General features: G+C 32.0%; 1 protein-coding gene and 1 pseudogene across 1 annotated transcript; both read left to right on the top strand.

Moving 5' to 3' along the window:
* Positions 1 to 3146: 3146 nt before the first annotated feature.
* LOC131629096 (small nucleolar RNA R71) lies at positions 3147 to 3246 on the top strand (annotated as a pseudogene).
* Positions 3247 to 25499: 22253 nt separating this feature from the next.
* On the top strand, positions 25500 to 26708 carry LOC131629077 (F-box/kelch-repeat protein At3g23880-like). Its single transcript, XM_058899876.1, has one exon. The coding sequence runs from the start codon at positions 25500 to 25502 to the stop codon at positions 26706 to 26708; it is 1209 nt and encodes a 402-aa protein (XP_058755859.1).
* Positions 26709 to 27042: the final 334 nt, after the last annotated feature.

Genomic DNA, 27042 nt, shown 5'->3' with positions numbered 1-27042 from the left:
ATAACCAAATGGTCATGAAGATATTTTTTGCAGCTCTCAAATCCCTTATGATATTCATCTTGATTGATCTAATTGATGCATACAATGTCTCCCTCTAGTGTTGGTTTTGAAAGTTGTGAAAATTGTATCTCATCTTCCATGTTGTGCATTGCTTGGCCAATAATGTTTACCGGCAACTTGAGTGGCTGGTTTAGATGGATTCGATAGTTTCAGGCACTTCCATGTGCATGAGAAAGGTTGAATATTAATGCCGTAAACAGAAACCCTAGAAGAGCACCATTCTCCAATCATAGAAAATTTTCTTTCAAAAACCTAACCCTTACAAAATTATTCTTTACCATGAATTCGAAGTATTTATCATGATTAGTTTTAAGAAGTATCAAAAAAAAAAAGGACTATTTTGAAATAGTTTTGGTGCTTGTGTGCATTGCCATAATACATCAGGACCAATTATTTCTTCATTTAACACACCTTTCTAAATGTTTTCTAAATTAGCAAGGCAACCTTTAAAACTTTGTTTGCATACATAGAAATCATTCATAAAGACTTCCATGATATCGTCTAGGAAATCTACGAAGATTGCCATCATGCATCTTTACAAGGTTGTAGGTACACTACATAGTCTGAACGGAATACGAAGGTAAGCAAATATGCCATAAGGACAAGTGAAGGTCATATTTTCCTGGTCATCAAGATGGATAGGGATTTGGAAGAATCTTAAATATTTGTCCAAGTAACAAAAATATGAGTGCCTATTCAGGCGTTCAAGCATCTAGTCTATGAAAGGAAGAGGGAAATGGTCTTTTCGGGTGGCTTTGATTAATTTCATGTAATCAATACTCATTCGCTACCCTATTTCTATACGCTTAGTTACAAATCCCCTTTTTCATTCTGAACTATTGTTACTCCTTCCTTTTTGGGTACGACATGTACTGGGCTGACTCATTGGCTATCTGAAATTGGATAAATAATTCCAACCTCGAGTAATTTTAGTACTTCTTTCCTAACAACCTCACTCATAATAGGATTGATTCTCCTCTGATGCTCTATTGAGGCTTTAGAGTCCTCTTCTAGCATAATTTTGTGCATACATACAAAGGGGTCAACCCCCTTTAGATAAGAGATATTGTAACCTAAGGTTGTAGGATATTTCCTTAACACAACCAAGAGTCTCTTAGTTTCATCTGGACCAAGATCTGCATTGACTATAATTGGACGATTTAGTTGTTTGTCTAGAAACTCGTATCTAATATTCTTGGGAAGAACCTTGAGTTCTATTGATGGTTGCTTTGGACGTGGCATTAGTTCAAGAGTGAGGGCAAGGCGTTGTCTTAGGCTATCATCTACATATGGGCGCTAGTATTCAGCGTCATCTTCCTCTAGCAATGTTGATTATGGAAGTTCAACCAACTTTATCATAGGTTGTGTTTCTGGCATTTCCAATGTTAACTGTTTTACACATTCATCAATAATGTCGATGAAACAATAAGTATTGTCTATAACAGGAGCTTTCATAAATTTGGACAAATTGAACTCGATTTTCTCTTCACCGACTTTGAAAGTGAGTTTTCCTCATTTCACATCGATTATTGCACATGTTGTGGCTAAAACGGGTCTTCCTAACAAAATCAGGATATTAGAATCTTCCTTTATGTCGATTACTATGAAGTCTGTAGGAATGTATAGTTGACTGATTCTTAATGGAACATTTTCCAGGATGCCTACAAGATATTAGACTGAGCGGCCAACTAGTTTGAGGGACATCCTACTGTGCTTTAGACTACCAAGGTTTAGCTTTTCACTGATCGACAGAGGCATTAGGCTTACACTAGCTTATAATTCACAAAGTGGGTTGTCGATGGCATATTTGCCTATAATGCAAGGAATAGTGAATAAAGTTTTTTGTATGATGGCACTGCACTTCTTAGTGAGCGCCATTGTACTCTCATCGTCTAGCTTCCTCTTATTTGATAGATTTTCTTTATAAAAATTGGCATAAGAGGGCATATGAGTAATGGCTTCTGAGAAAGGAATAGTGATATGGAGTTGTTGTTTCAGTAGCTTTACAAATTTCTTAAACTGACCATCGGTCTTGGATTTAGTTATCCTTTGAGGGTATGGAATGTGTGGCTTGTATGAAGAAGGAGGTACATATGAAAACTTTTTCTCAACTGGCTCTTTGTATTTTGGTGACGACCCATCATCATCTGTTGTTTCTCTCACGAGGCTTTTGTAAGTGTCTTTCTCTGGTTCCTTATCTACTTAGTCTGCTTTCTTAATCGTTGTTTGGTTTTTGACTCAAGGATCAACGGGGCTGTCTAATTATGTCCCGATTCGTAGAGTGATTGTGTTAGCATGGCCCTTTGGGTTAGGTTATGGTTGTCCAGGAAAAACGCCAGTTGGGACAGCAATGGCTGCTTGTTGTTAGGCTAATTGTGAGATATGTGTCTCAAGCATCTTGTTATGGATGGCCAAAGCATCTACCTTATTCACTAGTTTTTTTATCTATTCACTCGTGTGAACATTCTGATTTAGAAACTCCTTGTTTTGTTGAGTCTGAGACATAGTAAATTTTTCCATCATTAGTTCTAGTTTGGACTTTTTAGGTGCAGTGGGAAAAACAGGGGGCTCCTTTTTGAAAACCTGGAGGTATGGTGGGTGGTGGACTATGAGCTAACAAAGTGTTGTTGTTTTTATAAGAAAAATTCAGATGATTTTTCCAGTCAGAATTATAGGTGTTAGAATATGGATTTCCTTATGCATAGTTTACCTTGTCAGATGGGATTCTAGTCAAAGGTTATCATTCAGTAACGACGTGTCCAGGGGCTCCACATATCTCACAGTTTGGAGTTATGGAAGTTGCATGAGTTATGGTTAAATTATCGATCTTTTGAGTGAGGGTGTCTACTTTGGCATTGATGTGGCTGATGCCATTGACTTCATACGTGCCGCCCTTAGATTGGAACTTTTCTACACGAGTATGCTCGCTTCCCCACTGATAGTAGTTTTGGGTCATATTTTCTATAAGCTCATAGCCTTTCTGAAAGGGTTTGTCTATTAATGCATCGCCAGCTACAACGTCTATGGTTACTCTTGTATTGTACATAAGACGATTGTAGAAGATGTGGATAATCAACCATTGTTCTAAAACGTGATGTGGACATAGTCTCATCATATCCTTATATCTCTCCCAAGCTTCAAAAAGTGACTCTCCATCTTTATGTTTGAAATTATTTATTTGGCTCTTTAGCATAGCGTTCTTGATAGGTGAAAAATATCATGCTAAAAAGGCTTTCTTCAATTCATTCCATGTAGTGATGGAACCTGATGGCAGGGGTTGGAGCCAGGCTATGGCTCTACCCCTCAGGGAAAATGGGAAAAGACGTAGTAGGATGGCTTCAGGATTTACACCATTAGTCTTCAATGTGTCTGCGTATTGCACAACACGGTCAAATGCGAGTTGGGATCCTTCGTCGGGTTACTAGAGAATTGGTTCTGTTGCACGATTTACAGTAGAGAAGGTTTTAGCTCGATGCTGTTTACCTCAATAGAATGAGGAACAATGCTTGCGTGCGGCTCGTCTTGTGATGGAACAGCGTAGCCCTTAAATGGTTATTGTTTGCATCCATATCTAGGATATTGAACTCTATGCGAAGTTGTCTAATTCGACATTTAAGATGAATAAAATGCTCGATTTCGTTTATGGGTTATGCTAGCTCATCCCCTAAAGTGCGATTACTTGGCATATAACCCGCGATTGAGAAGGGAAAAGTTTTTGCCTTAGTCTCTACGGTGCAACAAGAAAGTTACGCTATTGACTAAATTGGTCCCTGGCAACGACACCAAAAACTTGATGCTTGTTCCACAAGTGCACGAAATATATCGTAGTAATGAGATTATCGAACCTACAGGGACCAAGTATTAATCTACTGTTGAAGCGGTAAAGCGGCAAGCAACAAAAGTTTTGGAAGTATTCATCCGGGATTTATCGTGTCCACAGAGATCGGTGAGAAGAACTGCCGTTCGACTATCTCGCGTTCTAAGTTTCATGATTTGGGTGCGGAAAGGTAAATGCGGGAAAAGTAAATAAAAGCAGATAAACAATCTCAATAGTCTAAGAGAAATAGTTATGGAGTTGCATTTCGTTCTACCCGTCTAATACTTAAATCCGAAGATCTATCGCTCGACACTCACAAAACGCATCAACATCACCGGGCATCATTCGAGATGCCACATCGGTGCCCATGTCTGCAACACCGACGAAAGCTCAACCGTACTATTCACATCAGCGATTTCTCCACTAATCAAACAACACGGAGGCATTAGACTCGATACCCATTACGATTGTTAGTCCTAAATCCATGTCTGCAACCCAGAAACTAACAGTTATCATTCCTAATCAAGATCTATGGTGTCCATGTCTGCAACAACACAAATCCAGAGCATTTAAGCAAAAAGATCAAGAACAACAACAATGAAGATTTGTAAAGCGAATATATAAACGATCCCAAGATCCACAAATATACATACAATAAGAGTAGAAACATACATACAACACCCACCATTGGAATGAAACAAAGGGAAGAGAGAAGATGAACCGGAAAGATCTCACCGGTACAATGAAATCGAGTCAGATCCATGATCAATCCACATGATGTCGCACCCAATGGTGTTTCCTAAACCTCTAAACCACCAAGAAAGGATCAGAGCTCAACTTGTCAAGAAGAGGTGATAAAAAACCTAAAAAAATCTGTTATTAACTATTTATACAAAACTGAGTTTCGCAGTGGGCGCGACGCGCCCTATTTCGGCGCGATGCGCCCTTTATAAATTTACTAAACCGCCCTAGAGCGCGACGCGCCCAAATCCGGCGCGACGCGCCCTAACTTCTGCCAGACTAAGCTCTTCAAACTCAAAGAGGGCGCGACGCGCCCTACAGCGCGCGAAGCGCCCTGCACCAGAACAGCAGAATTATTTCCTCAAGGCTCTCGCAGCCGTGTCTTCGACACTTTATTCCTCAAGGCTCCGAAAACGCAAGAATACCTACAAAAATACAACAAAACTATCAAACGGTATAAAAGTATATGAAAATACAAGTATTCGTAAAGTAAACGTAATTACACAAAAACGGGGAATTATTCAAACGGTATTAACAAAAAGCATTGATAAGTGCCACTATTTACATACACAAAATAACTACAATTTGGCACTTAACAACTCTCCCCAACTAGAATCTGTTTGTCCTCAAACAGGGCCAAACACTCAAATCGCAAAAGTAAAAATCCAAAGAATCAAGAATCGACAAGATTTGGAAAAACAAAACAATTGTACGGTTCAAACAAAAACGTACGAACAAAGTAAATACTTACCACTATCCTACAACGACAACATGAAAATGAAACGATTCCTAAGTACAAAAATTCATACAAAACATCCTAAAACAAAACAAGCTCAATAATGAATCACGCCTAGCAAAAACTCATCGATAGATGAAAAACACCGAAAGGTGAGGACTTTGAACATTCATCCAACAATCTTGCAAACAATAGACAAAATTATGCATTCATCCAAAAATAGTATCGAAAATGCAACGACACGAATCACAAGGGCTTTCAAGGTTGTAATGTGGCTCGGTTAACAAACAAGTGATAAGTCCTAAAGCTAATCGAAACAAAAACTTGCCTAAACCTAAGGGAGTAATTACTTCCACAAAGTTTCAAACAATACAATTTCAATCCAACTTTTCTCTTCATCACAAATTTCACACCAAACACAAAACTTATTAGCACACTCTTATTCAAAACTCTTTTTGATATTTTCTTTTTCAAACTTTTTCTCTTTTTTTTTTTTTCTTTCTTTTTCTTTTCTTTCTTGGTCACATCTTTTTTTTCTTTTTCTTTTCTTTCCACTACCTCATATCAATCACATCATAAAGAGGAAAACACATTCTCCCCAACTTGAATTCAACCATAACATAAAGTGAATACTCCCTACTTTCTAAGGCAAGGTAAAAATCCAACTAAACATCATAGTTAAGGTCAAGAAAACAAAGATAATCAAAATCCATCAAAAAGGGTGAACTATGTCTCAAGTTCAAAAACAAAATGGACAATGACAAAAAGGCTCAAAGGGGGTACGAATGGTCACACACTCACAAGGTAAAATGACATTTGGCTTATGGTAGTTGTGCTCAAAATCAAACAAGTGCCTTGATCACTTTCGTGCATTCACAAAATCGATACAAACGAAAGATTAAACATAATAATATCCAGTTAAAACAAGAAATATCGGTCACTCACATATATACACAATGGAAAGCCACCTCACATTTATGGTAAAAAGGGGAAACTAATTGTGATTCAAGTCAGGAGCAAGTTATGCAAAAAGAATGAATAGTATGAAAATTGTACAAATGAAAAGTCTCCTAAACATGCTATGCTATAGAAAGCGATAAACGAGTACCTTGCAACGTACAAATTCGATCAATCATTACCGCACAACCGGCTTGTTGAATCAATCAAAATCGAAGAATTACCAAATGCGACTCCAAGTAATCGGGCCAAAATTTGAGTCTAAACACAAACAAAAGAATTAAAAATAAATCGATAAAATACTATACTATAAAGCCTTGGTGTAAGTGGGAAAAAGGCGAGCCGAGTGACCCGTTAAAAAGAGGTCACTGGCCAAAAGCAACCCAGCGCGCGACGCACCCATGAGCGCGCGACGCGCGCTACACCAGAAAAACCAGACCAGTCTAAAAAGACAGATTTTCCAGTGAGCCACCACTTAACACCTACACAACTCAATTACAGAAAAACAGAAAAATAAAACCGTTGGGGTGCCTCCCAACAAGCGCTCGTTTAACGTCGTTAGCTCGACGCCTTTATTGTTTCGCGAATGGTAAGAAACTTCCTCGCGGTACGCCAATGCTTTCACCTCAAACGCAACCTAAAGAAAACGTCCTGCCCAAACACTTAATCAAATTTATACGAAACTTAAAACATAAAACCATCGCAATGCGATTAATCTCAACCAATCCCCGGCAACGGCGCCATTTTGTTGGAAGCGGTAAAGCGGCAAGCAACAAAAGTTTTGGAATTATTCATCCGGGATTTATCGTGTCCACAGAGATCGGTGAGAAGAACTGCCGTTCGACTATCTCGCGTTCTAAGTTTCATGATTTGGGTGCGGAAAGGTAAATGCGGGAAAAGTAAATAAAAGCAGATAAACAATCTCAATAGTCTAAGAGAAATAGTTATGGAGTTGCATTTCGTTCTACCCGTCTAATACTTAAATCCGAAGATCTATCGCTCGACACTCACAAAACGCATCAACATCACCGGGCATCATTCGAGATGCCACATCGGTGCCCATGTCTGCAACACCGACGAAAGCTCAACCGTACTATTCACATCAGCGATTTCTCCACTAATCAAACAACACGGAGGCATTAGACTCGATACCCATTACGATTGTTAGTCCTAAATCCATGTCTGCAACCCAGAAACTAACAGTTATCATTCCTAATCAAGATCTATGGTGTCCATGTCTGCAACAACACAAATCCAGAGCATTTAAGCAAAAAGATCAAGAACAACAACAATGAAGATTTGTAAAGCGAATATATAAACGATCCCAAGATCCACAAATATACATACAATAAGAGTAGAAACATACATACAACACCCACCATTGGAATGAAACAAAGGGAAGAGAGAAGATGAACCGGAAAGATCTCACCGGTACAATGAAATCGAGTCAGATCCATGATCAATCCACATGATGTCGCACCCAATGGTGTTTCCTAAACCTCTAAACCACCAAGAAAGGATCAGAGCTCAACTTGTCAAGAAGAGGTGATAAAAAACCTAAAAAAATCTGTTATTAACTATTTATACAAAACTGAGTTTCGCAGTGGGCGCGACGCGCCCTATTTCGGCGCGATGCGCCCTTTATAAATTTACTAAACCGCCCTAGAGCGCGACGCGCCCAAATCCGGCGCGACGCGCCCTAACTTCTGCCAGACTAAGCTCTTCAAACTCAAAGAGGGCGCGACGCGCCCTACAGCGCGCGAAGCGCCCTGCACCAGAACAGCAGAATTATTTCCTCAAGGCTCTCGCAGCCGTGTCTTCGACACTTTATTCCTCAAGGCTCCGAAAACGCAAGAATACCTACAAAAATACAACAAAACTATCAAACGGTATAAAAGTATATGAAAATACAAGTATTCGTAAAGTAAACGTAATTACACAAAAACGGGGAATTATTCAAACGGTATTAACAAAAAGCATTGATAAGTGCCACTATTTACATACACAAAATAACTACAATTTGGCACTTAACATCTACCATTATCTAATATTGTTGTGTAAATCTAAGGCTACGGAACTAATTGGGGAGGAAATTTAAAATGAAAATTTAAAGTAAGTTAGTTTAGAAAATATGACAAAAGCGAGACCAGAATATGGTTCGCATCGATCAACACCGCTCACAGCTAAGCCGGGTTAATTAGTAAAACGAGATAGTATTTTCATTTAATAAAAAGAAACTTAATTTAAATGAACCATTTGCATTCGCGAAATCAGAACCGGGTCTTATCCTAAAATCTATACTATCGTTGTCGCGGTTCAGCATGTTAAAGCATAAAACTTATATTTTTGAAAATTAAGTACTTTTAATTAATTAAAAAGCCTTCTTAGGTGAAAATACGTCTAAAGGTGTTATTGGCTATCGCTCACATAACACCATATCTTAATTCCACACTTTCCGGACGCTAAACGGTTTAGTCGGACAGATTCACAATATTGATCATACTGTAATTAATACTCTCTCCGTATTTTATTATAAGTCGTTTTAGACTTTTCACACAGATTAAGAAAAATAATAATTGTTGTATGAAAATGAGAAATTATGAAGGTTTTTACAAAATTATCTTTCATTAATGACACGTGGAAGATAAATTTATATAATTGAAAGGAGAGAGAATAATAAATATTTAAGGATATAATAGGAAAAACAGCATTAATTATTCATTGGAATTGTAAAACGACTTATATTTAAATACAAAATATTTTTCTAAAAGGATTTATAATAAAAAACGGAGGGAGTATGCATACTCAATAAATTTTTAAACATGTTAATATAATATTTTGATAGTGTCGAAGTTATAATAGGAACTCAAAACAAATGCATATGTGATACTTCTACCCATCAATTTAATATTTAAACCAGTAAACATTAAAAAACAACCAATATACTATAAAATAATATTAGATGCTATATATAAAAACAGTGAAACAACCATAAAGTAGTAACATAAAGTAGCAACATGCAAAGATCGAAAAACTAAAAAATAGGAAAATATTATTAGGAAAATATTATGTACGGATATGGAAGCTGCTGGAGAATCTCAAACAGATAAGCTTCTTAAATAAATTCTGAAATTTATATGACGACAGAATTATCTCGCGAATGATTCAAATACACACTGCAATTCTCCAAATTTCTATTCTAAATTGCACTTATCACTCGATGTGAGCAAATAAGTGTTTTACAATAAGTGATTTTATGCCTAAATTAAACTCTAGAAACTTGGATATTGAAAAACTAAAAACTAGACCTTTTTATAGAATTGGAAACTGGTAAAATTTCCCAAAAAATCGTGTTGAAGTCGTTGCAGAGAAATCAACAAAAATGAGGTAGAGTTGGTTCTTTTGTTGCTATTTTTCTGGCCACAAAGCCCATGGCGGGCGGCCTCATGGCAAGGGTCATGAGTGCAAAGAGGAGAACGTGACTAATCTGGGGACATGGCAGGCGCCATGGGTATAAAATGATTATTTTTTGCATTGTTTGTCCTATCTGGTGGTGCCCCATGGCGGCCACGTCATGGGAAGCACCCTGGGGTCGCCATGACCACATTTTGTTTATATATTCTCTATTTTTTTTATTGTTTTCGTCTCATTTTCTCGCGTACCGACCACTAGTTGTAAAGTACCTAAAATCCAGATAAACTACTAGCATTACACTACAAAAAGGTGACAAAAAACTTCAAACATCAAGTGAATCGAGTCAAAAAATGCGATAAATTATGTGGTTATCACTTTAAATCATAATGACCTCCTCGTTGAACCTCTCGACGTAAAACAACATGGATTAATGATTTTCTTTCCTAATTGAGTCTAAAGTTTTCATCAACTTTGGTTGTCTTCTATATGATGTGAAATTGACAATTTATTACTTCTGAAGCACTCCCCACGAGCTAATGGATTAATTTCTTAGCCTTTGAATCAAGTCATGGCTCAAACCTTTAAATTAAGAAAAGTTAGTTTTCACTCTTTTCGGGCTTCTAGATCCCTTGAAATTTAGGAGGACGTAAACATGATCTACTTGTTAATTGAGATTGGTTGTTCTACTGTAGGTTCCCATTTCTTAAAAAAATGGATTTCTAGACATATATGATATTCATTGGTTTTTCTACTAAAAGCGTTTTTGAAAAGTTTATTGATAAGTGTAAAAAAATACGTTAAATATGTAAGCACTTATTAACTTGTTTTACAAAAAATCATCTGAAAACCCCCTAATTTATCAATAAAAAGTGATAAAACTCATGTATAGACATTTTAACTATGCATTTATGAAATACAGGAAAAAAAAGATAGAGGAATCAACCAAAACGTCATAAGAGGCTAAGCCAAGACTTTTTCCAACAAATCAACGCTCACTAAGCCAAGAATACATGTGAGCAAAGGTGCATCTTCGCTAAACCAAGAAACATTGGTGCGTTCTTGGGTGAAAACTATAAAACGCGCAAGTACACACAGTCTATAGTAGCAAGTGATAAAAATAAGAATATCGTTCTCACGGGGAGTGCAATGTCTTATATTGATTTGCAATAATGAATCTTGTGAATGGGCATGAGCAAAGATTAAAGTAAATAGATGTTTGTCACAAGTTCAATCATAAATAAGAATAAGAGAATACGTTTCTTTTAAGAAGTTAAGTTATAATGGGAAACATGTTGAGCAATGATCCATTTGATAGACTCTTCCTTGTGTGTGTATTATGTGATCTGTCAGAACATACGAGGTCAGAAAGTGATCTAAAGGTGTATTCCTACATCATCAGCGTATATACAAGAAAGTAAGTGAAAAATTCTTAAGTCTTACATTAACTTAATTGCATACCTTGGTTTATTTTGATCCCCCTATAATTGCAGCTCTTTATGCCTAAAGTAGTTGTTCTAGTGAATATTTATATACTACTATTTTCAATCATATTTTTTATGATATCTACTTGCTAATGGGTTTTTCACATTAACAAGCTTTTATTTATTCCTAAAATGATCAACCAAACAGATATATGTATAACATGAAAGAAGTAGGATAAAATAAGTCAATAATGCCACATCATATAACACACAAGAGTAATACTATTAAACTTCACATTGCTCAACATACAAGATTTTAGCACATGATGAGTAAAGTAGATACATTAACATTAGGACATGAGCTAAACATTCTTAAACACATAACTAAAAAATGAATGAAAACCCCAAAGTAAAAAACGCCTGCTTGAAATATTCAATCAACAAGAGGCGAGTTCTATCATGCTAGATGGTGTGGTATTCTAATCAAGAGGGGAGAGAAGATAATACTTCCACAGTTGACTCAACTTTCTTCTTAATACTTTTTCTTAAGTTTTTCTCTCTTAATATGAACCTCATTTCATTTCTTCTAAAAGGTCCTTTTATAGGTAGCCTCTTATAGGGTTTCGTGAGGTATTGGATCACGAGCTTATTGATTATTCATCACATTTGGCCCATATATTCATATTCCTTCCTTTCTTCCCTTCCGGACCAGTACTAGGTGAGATACATATTGCATGTAGGGGACAATATGTCTGGTGGAATGCATGGGGACATATCACGTGCTGATTAAAATGGTTGTACCATTTACAGTCTTTTATCTTGTAGTGTTTGACCATATATGTTCACTTTCCAACTCAACTACGTGCTTCTTTTGCCAATCTTCTTCCAACTTTGCCTACCACTAAAGTTCTCTCAATTCATTTATAATTTTCTGGTTCTAAGGCCTATTAGGAGTGAGTGTATTCCTGGCACGCCAGAACTTTTCACATGAGTGATTCCTACACATGCATAAAATACATAAAATTCACAAAAGAGAGCACCTAGTGTGCTTTATACTAAACTAGCTAAAAACAACAAAATTTATCTAATTAATTCAAGTTAAACTAAGCAAAGCAAAATGAAATCAATTATTAAGGGCTTAAATATCTCACAGTTAATGAGTTATCACACCCCCAAAATTGAAAGATTATTATCCTTAGGTGATGCAATAAATGTGAAGAAAGAAAAACTAAAAAATCAACCATACTCAACAATTATTATAAAAACTCACACTTTTCATTATTCAATGGATTACATCAAATATTTAGCACAACTCAACCTATCAATTTATAGTGTTTCATCATGTCCGTGTAACCCATGATGCCTTGTGTCATGTCGAAAGTCTTCATTGAAGATTGATAGCTTAATTCCTAGTTTTTCTAGGAATTTCAACTTTTCACCTGACGGGATCTCACTTGTAGTGAGTCCAACCTGTTATTCAAAGTAGAACACCTGTTGTTCCTCCAGTTTTGAACACAGGAACTTTTTCACATGTTCTATTAGTATTTCTTTTTATCTTCTTTTTTTCTTCTTTTTTTAACATGCATTATGAATGTAGTAGATCTTTTACATGTTAACTGATTTAGCAGTGTTCTCCTCCCTTAAACTAAATCCTACAACGAAGCTTATTCCACAGTTATGGAAATTCAAACTACTTAAAAGACAAACTACTTTTCTGACTTCTTTTGGCGTGATAAGGGTCATCACTATGCCAAATACATGTTATGCCAAATTAATTATTCTTGAAGTTATATTTTCAATGTTGAAGATGAGTTATTTTAATTTTCTCTTTTTATTCTTTTTTTTTTCTTCTTTTAACACAAAAAAATATTTAAAAATAAAAAATAACATATTCATTAATTAAAAAGATAACACTTGAAAAAAAAATTAAAAACATTTAAAATAACATGAGTATGTCATACCCCTAAACATAGAGTAAGGATTGATTCCTCACTGTCATCAGACGAGTTCTAGCATATCAGACACTAAAAATAAAATGATAGATAGGAAATACCAACTAGGCTTGAAGCTTATTGCTTTTCCTTGTTGCTCTAACATTCTCAATCCTCTTCCTTTTCTTCACAACTTCCTCCTTCTTAGCCTTTTTAGCCTATACATTTTACTCGGCCTCCTTGTCAGCAACAAAAGCATTTTTTTCTTTCTTTTCAGTTATGGATAGGATGTACTGGTCCTCAATTGCTCTATTTTGAGGGGCTCATTGAAACCTCCTTTTGCGTATGATGTTCCAGCTATCTCATGGCTCTTTTTCTTCTTTGGGATCTTCATTTTGGTAGGGCTAGATACAACCTCTTGCATGACATATCCTTCAATGGCCTCTTTGAAGTTCCCAATCATGCCCATTCAAAGAATTTTTGGGTCTGCATTCTTGATTAACTTGCTTAATTATTGTTGTTCCCTTGCTTCAGTAATTTTGAAGATGGGTGAACTGTCATGCTCTTCTATATCAGCTTCCTCAATTGGCTTTTTCTCTTTTTCTGTCTTCTTACGTGTTGTTACAGTAAAGCAGCAAGTAAAAGTGTAAGTATTTGTTTTATCGTCTCCATCGTGATTAGTGCGATATCGTTTAAAGTTATGGAATGTAAAAACGGTAGAATGATAAATAAAGTTTCAAAGAGATGAGAAGTTGTCAGGATTGAATTTCATCCATTAATATAATATGCAATTTTACCAATTAGTTGTACACAAACTACACATATATCAATACCATCACGTATCGCTCACAACAACATTTATGTCTAAATATCGGATGAGAGTTGAACCTTTTAATCGACGATCCCTTATCCTATTAAGCAGTTCCTACCTTGTTGTGTAATCAATGATTTCTAAGTCTATTAAACAACAAGGAGCATTAAGATTCGATACTCTATGTGAATGTTAGCTTAAATCTATGTCCAGAGTTTAGAATCTAACAAATGTTCATCTTAGATCAAGTTTCGAACAATATTTCACAATAACAATCCAAACCCATTAAGATAAATAGTAAAACAAAGATATCATCGATATGGATTCATAAATATGTTGTATACAACATCATGATCAACAAAAATACATACTTACACAATATACTTACATTCAATTTCAACTAGGTGGTTCTTTAGCGAAGCTAGGTTCGCACCACAAAGCACAACAAGCGAAAAGAAGATCGATGGCGAAAGCAGTGTCTGAGGATCATCTACAAATGCTTTTCAACTTTCTTCTTCCAGGGCTTAAATGTAAAGCTACCATGATAAATAAGTTCAATCCATGTTAGCATCATTTATTTATATTCGTGCATTAATATAAACAAATTGTTGATAATTATAATCAACCCCTTAAAAAAGAGTTTTAAAAATAAAAAAAATTAAAAGTTTTTATTTTTAATTTTTAAAATTGAGAAGAGAACAAAAAACTAGAAAAAGTGATACACTTTTTTTTAAGTCAATTTAGTAATATTGTATAATTTAAAATAGTTTTAAAAAATAAGATTATCAAATAAATTTAATTTAATTTTTTCTTCAAAACTATTTTTTAAATTTAATTTATGAAATACTAAATTAAATTTTTTTTATTTCTAACAAACATTAACTATTTCTTTAATCGTGAGATCCTTTTTTTTAATTGCTAAAGTGATAACATTTTTCAGAAGCTTGTTATTCATTTTTAAACAATAATTTGCATCATGTAAACTATTAACATAAAACTAACCTTTGTAATTTTCTTTTTTGTAATCCGTATGATGTGGAAAGAAAAGAAACATTCAATTGTGCCGATGAGAGGAAGACACAAACTCGGTGCCATTTCAAAAGCCAAGAAACTTTCGTGTTGCTGGTTTGACCTAATCAATGTATGGAAGAAAACTTTTTCTTCTAGGGTTTACTCATTCACCTTTTTAAGTCAAATGATGACAAAAATGGGAACCACTTGTCTTTTCCTTGGGATCATGACAGCTACATGAATACCCCAATGTATAGACTTACATCATCGACATCATGGCCTACAACAAATGTACATGCAATTTTGACAAATTAATTGTTAGAAAAAAAAAATATCACTATTTATGATTAAGCATATAACAATAAATGAAACGGCCAACTGCCCTGAAAATGAAAAGAAGAGAAGTTGAGGTTTGAAAAAAAAGATACCATCTAGCGTATGCCATAAGAAAATTAATGGATATGGTCCATTAATCAATTAAATGATTCCTGGAGAACAGAATACTACTTTGATTATGAAGTATGAACACCTAATTGGAACTCTGGTCAGATTTTGACCTCTTTGTTTTCTACCTAGTCTTACTAGAGGTGTGAGAATTTGATATGCTTTTATTTAAAAACCCTTGAACATTTAGTGTTTGAATTAACTTTTAAGAAAATAATATTTTGACAATTTTTTGATATTATTGTGTGATTTTTTTTTTAATAAGCAATTTTTTTAATATTGTGTGATAATATAATTAGTTCTCATACTTATATTGAATATTAATTTATTTTCTATTTGTGATTAGTTACATGGGTGAAAAGTAGTTTGTTGATTATTATCTTAGAAAATTGTAATTATAATAAAATTTTGCCATTTTGGAACTGTGATATCTTTATTAATAAACATATCTAACTTCTTTAAAAAATAATATATTTTTATGGTATTAGAAAAAATAATTGTTTGATATGAATATTGATAAAAACTAGTTACAAAACTTTATTTAAATTTGTGATTGAAATGTTAATTATGAACAATGTTGAATTTGGTAGTTGATAATACTTAAAATTTAAAATTTGTGAATCTATCATATAAGAAAAGTCTACCATTTCCTCATCTCTTAGCTATGCCACATCAGCCTCTCTTCTCACAAAATTCCACATCATTCCTTTCTCATTGTAGGATTGAACTTTAAACCTCCAACCTCTCATGATCTCGCAGTTACAAATTATTTACTTTCTCTGGCCATTCACATTCACAACTGCTTACAGCACTAATGACCTCATATAATGCTTCTGCCTTCCAAGCCCTCCACCTTCCACGTTCCAAAACACTTTTATCATTACTATATATAATCATCATACTTTCACAGTATCTATCATGTTCATCAAACCTAATCGTGGAAAATTTTGGTTTATACTATTTTTGCAATTACAGCCATTCCCACGACTATTCATGTGGAAAATTTTGGTTTATACTATTTTTGCAATTACAGCCATTCCCACGACTATTCATGGACAAACCAGAATTTAACATTTTCTTTCTTTCTTTTCTTGATAGAAAATATCTTTCATGTTATTTGCAGGTTGAATTTGTACTGTATCATTCTGAAGTACTAATTGGCGTTTCATGTTATTTGCAGGTTGAATTTGTAATGTATCATTCTGAAGTACCAATTGGCGTCACTCCATAGTATATAGTTCGTTTTTTACATGGGTTGTTTCCAATCCCTATTTTCTATTTTTTTAGTAACAATTTAAATATTGTCCTAATATGTGTTTTGGATTTTTTTCTGGTGCAGATAGTAGAAAACATCGTCTATACGATTCGTTTGAAATAAATATTCTTCTTTGACTGTCCCGAAAGTTTGAGCTGTAGAAGTAGAAATCAAGTTGGCTGGTGTCAATATACAATGGAGAATGTGCTTGAAATTACTGGGTTATGCTTGCGCAAGTTTTGTCAAAAATGTAGATATTATACTATGTAAATAACATGATATTTTATATTAATTCATAGAATGAATTTTAATTTTTTATATTTTAAGTGCAAATATTAATAAATAAATCTTAATTGATTGATTTTATGTTTGAGTGATATTTATATTAAATCTTAGTAATTATAGAAATTGTAGATATTATAATATGTAAATAAGATAATATTTTATATTAATTCATAGAACTAAAGAATATTTTAGTTAGGTCAAATTAAGAAATTAAGGTTATCAATATATACAAAGTTACTTTTTTAAAATATTATTGATATTTATTTATTATAAGGTCGAACAAAACAAAAAATAAAGATAAAATATTACAAATTAAAAATGTATACATAATTTTGAAATTTATAAGAAAATAGAATCAAAGAGTAAAGAAAAAAACATTATATTTGTTTAGGTAAATAAAGAGTTTTGAAATGAAAAGACATAAATCATTTACCTATAAAAAAATTAAATATCATAATCATTTTACTTGATTGCAACTTTAATTTTTGATTTAATCTGATTGCAAATTTTGATTTATTATTTTTAATTTTTTGATTTAATGTGATTACAATTTTTAACTTCTTATCCATAATAATCCAAGCATTATGGTCGATTTGAACGTGATTTTAAACAATGGTTTGTTGAAATAATGAAGCAGCACACCTATTTTCTTGATATGGAAATAATTGGTATATTATTGCAAATTTTAATAAATAAATTTCATTGATTAATTGATAAAATTGATTTTATCTTTGAGTGATATTTATATTAAATCTTAGTAGCTATAAAAATTATAGATATTATAATATATAAATAACATAATATTGTATATTAATTCATATAACTAAAGAATATTTTAGTTAGGTCAAATTAAAAAATTTAAGTTTATCAATATATATATATATATATATATATATATATATATATATATATATATATATATATATATAAATTTATAAAGTTAGTTTTATAAAATATTATTGATATTTATTTATTCTAAGGTCGAACAAAAAAAATAAATATAGAATATAATAAAATATTACAAATTCAAAACATATACATAATTTTGAAATGTATAAGAAAATAGAATCAAAGAATAAAGAAAAAAACAGTATATTTTTTTAGGTAAATAAAGAGTTTAGAATGAAAAGACATAAATCATTTACTTATAAAAAAGTTAAATATCATAATTATCTTTAGTAATCATTGATCGATTGATTGCAACTTTTAATTTATGATTTAATGCATGTGATTGCAACTTTTGATTTCTTATTCTTTTAGTACTTACCATATGTATATTTAAATTATTAGATTTGAGAAAATATTGTACTTTTATATCTTACAAAATTATATTGTTTTTACAATATTGTATGATTTACCTAAAAATAATATAATTTTGAGTAAATATTGTACTTTTGTATGATTTACCTAAAATTATCTAATTTGTAAGATATAAAAGCCTTTTTAACGAGCCATACCTTAAAATATTGTACTTTTATATCTTACAAAATTATATTGTTTTTACAATATTGTATGATTTACCTAAAAATAATATAATTTTGAGTAAATATTGTACTTTTGTATGATTTACCTAAAATTATCTAATTTGTAAGATATAAAAGCCTTTTTAACGAGCCATACCTTAAAATCAGTACCTTGGGAATAATTTAATTGATATAGAATCAATACATTAAAATCATATCAATTACTTACCAATATCTTAATTGGTATAAAATAAATACATTACAAATATATTTAGTACTCCAATTATATTGATGTTGTATCACCAAAAATTGAGTGAATCATATTATCATTAAAAATTAATAAATATAATTTATCTCACTTGATTTCCTTCAAAATTATTTAATAGAAACTTTCCAAAATATTGAATTTATCAACATAATTTTGAAACCAAATTTCACATGGTTAGAAGATTTTTAACCTCTCATTTAACAAAAGGATAAATATTATTAGATACATATTTTAATAAAATGTTTTAGACATATCATTGCTTTTATATATTGTATGGAGTTTTTTGATAAAAAATTCATAGATATTATTATAAAAATAAAGTATATTTTCAAAATATTTAAAATACAACATGTGCCATCGTCATTCTCTGTATAGAAAAACTAACTACTATTTTCTATTTTCACTTTAATAAGATTTCTTACTAATACTACTAATAAATATACATATATATATATATATATATATATATATATAGATATATAAATGAAATTTTTTAGAGATTATTAAATAAAATAAATATATTAGATCTATTGACTTTTTTAAAAAAAAATATTTAAAAATAACTATGGGTGTTAATAAGCATAAGTAATCGAATGAAACATAAGTATTGTATGAATAAATAGTAATAGAATGAAACATAAGTAATGTATGAATAAGTAGTAATAGAATGAAACATAAGTAATATATGAATAAATAATATCAAAATTGTATGATATTTTTTATTAATCATACAATTTGTTTGTCATTTATAAAATTTAAAATTTAATTGAACAAGTTCATCAATAATCAATATATATATATATATTTATCTATATATAATATAATATAATTGAAATATTACCATTAAAACTTTAATGGGTCAATTCTATCCAAATACAAAATAATATATTACGGATACACACGGGTAATTATATGGTACGCACATATGGTACTGATATTAACACATTTAATTAAATGTAATAACCAGAATAAGTTTACAATTGATTTAAATAGTTGGCTTAGTTGCAACTTTGGTCCCCCTATTTTGTCTTTTTCTCGATTTTAGTCCCCCATTTTTAAAACCACGATTTTGGTCCCCTTTTTGAGTTTTCTAATGAAAAAGAGACAGGAATAAGGATTAATTTTGCAGAAAAAAACAAAATAGAGGGACGAAATTTGCACAGAAAACTTAAAAAAGGGACTAAAATAGTGATTTTAAAATAGAGGGATCAAAATCAAGAAAAAGACAAAATAGGAGGATTAAAGTTGCAATTAAGCCTAAATAGTTTTATAAATAATTCCAAAACAAAAATATTTATATATAGGAATAATTAACTATTGATTCAAATATTTTATATATGGAATAATATATTTGATTTGTAAATTGAGTTTAATCAATTATATTAAATATTTATTATTAATTGTATTATATAATTTGATAGAATATTTCTTCATTATAATTTGTCAATTTAAGATTTTTGTTATTATAAAAAAATTTAATTATCATCAAATATTTTTAAACAATGTTAAAATTAATTTATTTTTGTTTCAAAAATATCATCAAAATATTGAATATTAATAGAAACATGAAGTTACTGATAAAAAAATTGAATATTAACGGGAACATGTAGTTATTAATCAAAATATTGAATATTAATAGAATTTTTTTTAATATTAATGGGTACATGAAGTTACTAATCAAAATATTGAATATTAAAGATAATATTAAATTATTGATCAAAATATTAAATGTATTGAATATTAACGGAAACATGAAGTTACTGATAAAAAATGGCATGTTAACGAGAGCATAAAGTTACTGATCAAAATATTGAATATTAACGAGAACACGAAGTTATTGATCAAACTATTGAATATTAACGGGAAAACAAAGTTATTAATCAAACTATATGGAATATTAACGGGAACGTGAAGTTATTAATCAAAATATTGAATATTAACGAGAACATGAAGTTAGTAATCAAAATATTGAATATTAACGTGAGTATTAAATTACAGAGCAAAGTATATAATATTAACGGGAACATGGAGTTACTGCTAAAAATATTGAATAATAACGGAAACATGGCGTTATTAATCAAACTATTGAATATTAACAGGAACAAATTTGAAACATTAACAGAAACACGAAGTTAGTGATCAAAATAATGAATATTAATGGGAACTTGAAGTTATTGATCAAAATATTGAATTTTAACGGGAACATGAAGTTACTGAACAAAATATTGAATATCAACGAGAACACGAAGTTACTGATCAAAATATTAAATATTAAGGGGAACATGAAGTTACTGGTCAAAATATTGAATATTAATGGGAAATGAAGTTTATTGATCAAAATATTGAATATTAGTGGGAACACGGAGTTACTGATCAAAATATTGAATATTAACGGGAGCACGGAGTTATTGATTAAAATATTAAATATTAACGGGAGCACAAAGTTAATGATCAAAATTTTGAATATTATCGAAAACATTAAGTTACTATCCAAATTTTAAAAATTAACAGGAACAAATTTTGAATATTAACGGAACACAAAGTTACTAATCAAAATAATAAATGTTGACGGGAACACGGAGTTATTGACAAAATATTGAATATTAACAGGAACATTAAGTTACTGATAATTTTTTTGAATATTAACGGAAACGAATTTGGAATATTAACGGGAACACGAACTTATTGATCAAAATAATGAATATTAACGGGAACAAGGAGTTACTGATCAAAATAATGAATATTAACAAGAACATGAAGTTACTGATCAAAATTTTGAAAATTAACGGGAAGAAATTTGAAATATTAACGGGAATACGAAGTTACTTATCAAAATAATGAATATTAACGGGAGCATGAAGTAACTGGTCAAAGTATTTTTCTATTAATTATGCATTTTGAATGAATCATTATTATAAATGGAGTTTGTAGTGGTTTCTCATTGGCCTACAAGACAGAGCTGATAGTTTGAGATTGGGCTGATAGTTTGTAGTTATAATTGAGCCAAAATAATTAATTTTCTCCTTAGCTAGCAAAAAATAATCGATTCTCCTTAGCTGATAGTTTGAGATTGGGCTAATAGTTATCACTAATTGAATTATATAATTTGATTGAATATTTCTTCGTTATAATTCGTGAATTTGCGATTTTAAAACTTTTCCTTCATTATAATTTGTTAAATAAAATATTACTATTTTTATAACTTTTTCAATTTTACCCAAAACTTAATCTTTTACTAATATCTTTTATTTTTCTCAATCACAATGCGCGAAAACGACGGGTACCCGTGCGAACGCACGGGTAAGACACTAGTTTTGAGTAAGATTATCACCTGTACAAAATAGTTTCAAAAACAGGTGTACAAATTATTATGAAATGCCAAAATCAAATCTGAAGGTGTGAAATAAGTAAAATCTGATAGAAAAAAAAAAGAGAAAGAGAAACAAATAATAGGATATATGTGAATTTCATGTATGATAAACAAAGAAAGAAATACATTACAAGCACCGAATGCATGTCGGAGGTTGTTTTCAATTCGTGGTCGTGGCTTCTTTTTTATTATAACTTAGCGGATCATTGTAACTTTTACATTTGGAATATTCTACTCCTCTCTTGTTTTGAGATGTAGAAGTTTTCCTCTTTTGTAATCAGTTGGAGTATCACTTATACTCCTTGTTTAATTCCATTGCCTATTAAAAAAAACTTTACAAGCACAAAATTATTGGAACATTGGATTTTTCAAGTAGATTAATTGGAACATTGATGAAATTGCTCGTATTGTCTTTAAGCAAGGTAGGTCGTATTAGATAAATGCCAATAACATATCAATCTACTTCTTAAGGTAAGACCTAAAGATGGAAACACAAGTGCGGGTGGCACTAATCATCCATAATATTATTCCTAGAACCATAACTCAAGCATCACTATGTGGATCTATGTGCTTGAGGGTATAGTCAAGAAGTAATCCAAGATGGTGAAACTTATGCATTGCAAAGATGCAAGTTAATTAATAGCTACTTAGTTTTGATGATGACAATACTTAAATTTAAGAAATTGCTGAAGATTCTCAAGCGGTCAAATATGCACTAGATGGTTGATCAAACTATCCTCCTGAATCAACCAAGATATTTATTTAAAGTCAACATTATAGTCCAATGACTCTCAAGTGAAGACTGGTTTCAAGGATCAATAGTGGTTTAACCTTTTGAAATCTCAAATGATGGTAATCAACATGGAGATATTTCAAGCCTCATCAAGATTACTCAAGACTCTTGTGTTATGCTAAAGTCAAAGAGAATGATGACAAGACCCGATGCTTCAGAGTGGGAAAGACATGATAAATTTGTTGGCGAATTTGGACTCAATCACAAAAATTGAGACAAAAGGCATGGCTAGAAAAATTAGTGATTATGATGACGAATATGAGTTAAACCAACGAATCTGAGGCAAAAGAAAAGGGAAAAATCTTGATAAATTTGTTGGGAAAATATTCAGCTCGCCTTACGAATTTAAGGTGGCTCGCAAAGGTGGTTGGAGAATACTTTGGCGCGAAGCAACCAAATTCGCAGGATGAATTATAGCTCTCCTGGCGTATGAGGAGATGTTTTGAAAATCTATAAATAAGGCGCTGGCCAATTATTTTCCTATATCAATTTATATAGTTTTTGTTAGTTATATAATTTAGTAAACCTGTGTGTGAGAGAAATGGATAAATGATGCAGAAAAATGCTTCGCATATATCTATTCTAAAAGACATAGAGAAATGGTGCAGAAACTTCATATGGAGTGGTAACACATCAACTAGGAAGAATTTTTATTGTAGCTTGGAGTAAATGTTATCAAATTATGGAGGCTAGAGGCCTTGTATTTACATCCATAATCTCTATAAATGAAGCCTAAAAACTTTTCTAATGTTGGCATATGGTTAATTATGAGGATCGTTGGGCTAGAGTTATTAAAGCCAAAGCTTTCAGATCAAGTGGTCATATTAGACACCACATCCCTTCTTCTATATGGTATGGTTTGAAGAATAATCTCACTAATATCAAGGTAAAATATTGATGGCTTATTGGAAAAGGGGGCAAAATTAACTTTTGGTTGGGTAAGTGGTGGGTGATTCTTGCTGATCACTTTAACATTCCCACTATCACCTTAAACAATCTTAAAGCTTTGATGTGCACTTTCATTCATGATAATAAGTTGACAATTCCGATCAACTATTTGATTGTTTTTCTTTCCCTTTCTAACCTAACTAAATACATCACCATCTCTAAGGAAGGTGGGGACCGCTTGGTTCGGGGTCCTAATGAGGATGGTCATCTATCCCTCAAGGCTACTTATATGCATATGATGGGAACTCCTCAGAATATTAAATGGGGCAATGCAAAGTGACATAAGAGCATCCTTCTATCAATTTCCTTGCTCTTTCGGAGGATTAATCAAGGTAAGATTCTAATTGATTGTATCATTTGCCAAATATGAGTCCATTTGTAGTTTATGGATGACACGTGCAAAAACTATGATCCTGAATTTCTATGAGTGCATTTTTCCTCATAACCTTTGGAGGCGGTTGACCAACTTCACTAACCTTCACCAAATGGTCGTTCTTTGGAACAACTTGGTTATTGTTTGAGGCAAGTAATTCCTATCAGTCCAAGACCATTCTCTCCTCAGCATTTGCAAACACAACAAATAATATTCGGAAAGCTAGAAACAATGCATGTCTTAATGATTAAAGACCGAACTAGAAAACTTATTTCGCTACTATTTTTTCCCAAGTTTCTCTTTCGGGGAGACTGTTAAAACCTTCTTCTAGTTTGAATATTAGAGACTTCATGCTCTTTAAGGCATTCAAGCTCAATGTCAGACCTCTTGCTCTTCAGAGGCTTATGAAGTCTTATGGACACCTCATTTGGTTGGCAAGATCAAAGGTAATTCAGATGGTACCTCAGTTGGAACTCATAACTTTGCAGCTTGTAGTGGTATGTTTTGAGATCACTATGCCAATCACATAGGTAGTTTTTCTTTCTTTGTTGGCAATGGCAATGCCCTTTTTGCTGAACTCTTGGATGTCATCTTGGCTATGGAGCATGCTTTATCTTCTATATGGTTTTACTTTTGGTTAGAGACATATTTAATATTAGTGTTTAAGGCTATATCTATATGACAATTACTTACTTGGTCTCAAGTTAAGGTTTTTTTTATAACTCATATTTATAAGGAAGATAATAAATATGTAAATATGTTTGCTAACTTAGACCTAACAATTAACAACTATATTTGGCTGAATGGTATACACACTCGTGTAACTATGGATTTTAATAGAATTCCTAGGGCTTCTTAACTTCAGAATTTTCAACTCTTTAGGTTTTGGCCTAGTACCCTCACTTTTGTATCTATCTTTATCTTTTTATTTTAGACCAAGAGCCCCTTGCTCACTTTCGCTTTAAATTTTTTTAAAAATTTTAGTAAATTTAAAGAAACAATTTGTAAAATTTAAAAATTATTAGAAATTTATTTGCAATCTTTTAAAATTTTGAAAGTAAATTTAAAATTTTTAAAAATATGAGAATCATGTGCAGATTTTGAAAAATTAATAATAAATAATTTAACATCAAGTTATATAAAGTGAATAAATAATTTTAAATAATTTACTTTTTTATTTGATATTCTTTAAAATTTAACTTAAATAAATTATTTCATTAATTTTCATCATTTTAAATCTCTATATATAATTTTTATCCAACCAACAAATTTGAATCAGATTATTTTAAATTTCTTCAAAAAAAAAAATAAATTATTTATTCAAATTTAAGACTATACTGTGCTCGTTTAAATTAATTGGTCCGTTGCCGAAGTAAGGGTTAAACCCTAGAACTTGTTCCGATGACGTTTCTCTTTCCAGCGATACCGTGCGGTGAAATCAACGCGCCGTCGCCAGTAACCCTCCCTGAAGAACTTATCGTCCAAATCCTATCACTCCTCACCGTTCAATCTCTCACCCGACTCAAATGTGTGAGCAAATCCTGGAACTCCCTCATCTCCGATCCATTCTTCATCAATATGCATCTCAAGAAATCATCGCGAGTCCCACACATCATGATTTGCCTGCGTTATTTGTCAACTGGATCGATAATCAACCTACTCAATCCCTTCCACATACACCGGAAACCCTCGATCAATACCTTCACTTTCCCTTTTGATTCTAAATATGACTATGCTATAATTGGTTCTTGCAATGGAATCATCTGTTTTGTCGAGAATTTTCGATACTACCGAGAGTTCCATCTCTTGTTATGGAACCCAGCAACAAGGTTTTTCTCCAAAACACTATGCAGTTTTCCATATTCTGAACAGACTCTGAATTCCAAAATAGAGTTTTCATTTGGTTATGATAATGTAAGCCACAAATATAAGATGGTGGCCATCGCGCCTCGTGACGAGCTTAGTGTTTTCACTATAGGAGATTATGTTTGGAGAAATATTCAAACTTTTCTCACTGATTCTTATCATTTTACTCCTATGCATAGGAGCCGTGGTATCAGCTGCGGTGTCTATGTGAGTAATAGTCTTAATTGGTTTGCTCTTCATAACGATATAAATTCTAGTTATTTTCCTCCGAGGAATTTTACTGTTGATGAACTTGTGATTATCTCGCTTGATTTGGGAACTGAGACATATACACAGTTTCGGCTTAAGTTTATTCAAGATTTTGATGAAGTGGTAGTTGTTGAGCCAAATATTTGCGTGCTGCTGGAATGTCTTTGTTTTTCTCATTATAGTTCAAAAGGGTATAATTTTTTTGTATGGCAGATGAAGGAATTTGGAGTTGAAGAATCTTGGATGAAATTGCTTAAATTTGATTGTTATAAATATAATCTACTTCACGTCTATGTTATTTGCTATGGAATTGTTAATTTTTTGCCATTACATGCTTTTGAGAATGGAGATATGCTGATAATGGTAATGGAGAGGCAACAACTAATTTTATATAGTAGGAGAAATAATAAAATAATAATGCTTGATGCAGTTTGTGATAGAATACCTTGGTTTAATCTCAACCCTTATGTTGAAAGTTTGGTTTCAATAGGATGAAAAGTAAGTTTCTGATATGATTTACTTTGTTTAAGTTCCTGTTATGATCATATCTCTATATCTTGAATTTCCTTTGTCTTCACATGTTTTGGTCTTATAACGGTCTTTAGCTTTCTAAGAATGATGTGTGGGGGTAATAATTTTTTTGGTTTATTTCTGTTTCTCTTGATTAATTACATTGAATGTAGTTGTTGTTTTTAGGTCAAGTTTATAAAACTAATACAATCCACACACAACCTTACATTTTCTTTGCACATGTTAAACCTTTTGCCTTCTTCATGATAAAAAGATAAATCAGTCTTGTCTGGCAATGCAAATGATCAGGCTGTTTTTT

Source organism: Vicia villosa, unplaced genomic scaffold, assembly GCF_029867415.1.
Source record: "Vicia villosa cultivar HV-30 ecotype Madison, WI unplaced genomic scaffold, Vvil1.0 ctg.000506F_1_1, whole genome shotgun sequence".
NCBI lineage: Eukaryota > Viridiplantae > Streptophyta > Magnoliopsida > Fabales > Fabaceae > Vicia > Vicia villosa.
This window is presented reverse-complemented; position numbering and strand designations above follow the sequence as displayed.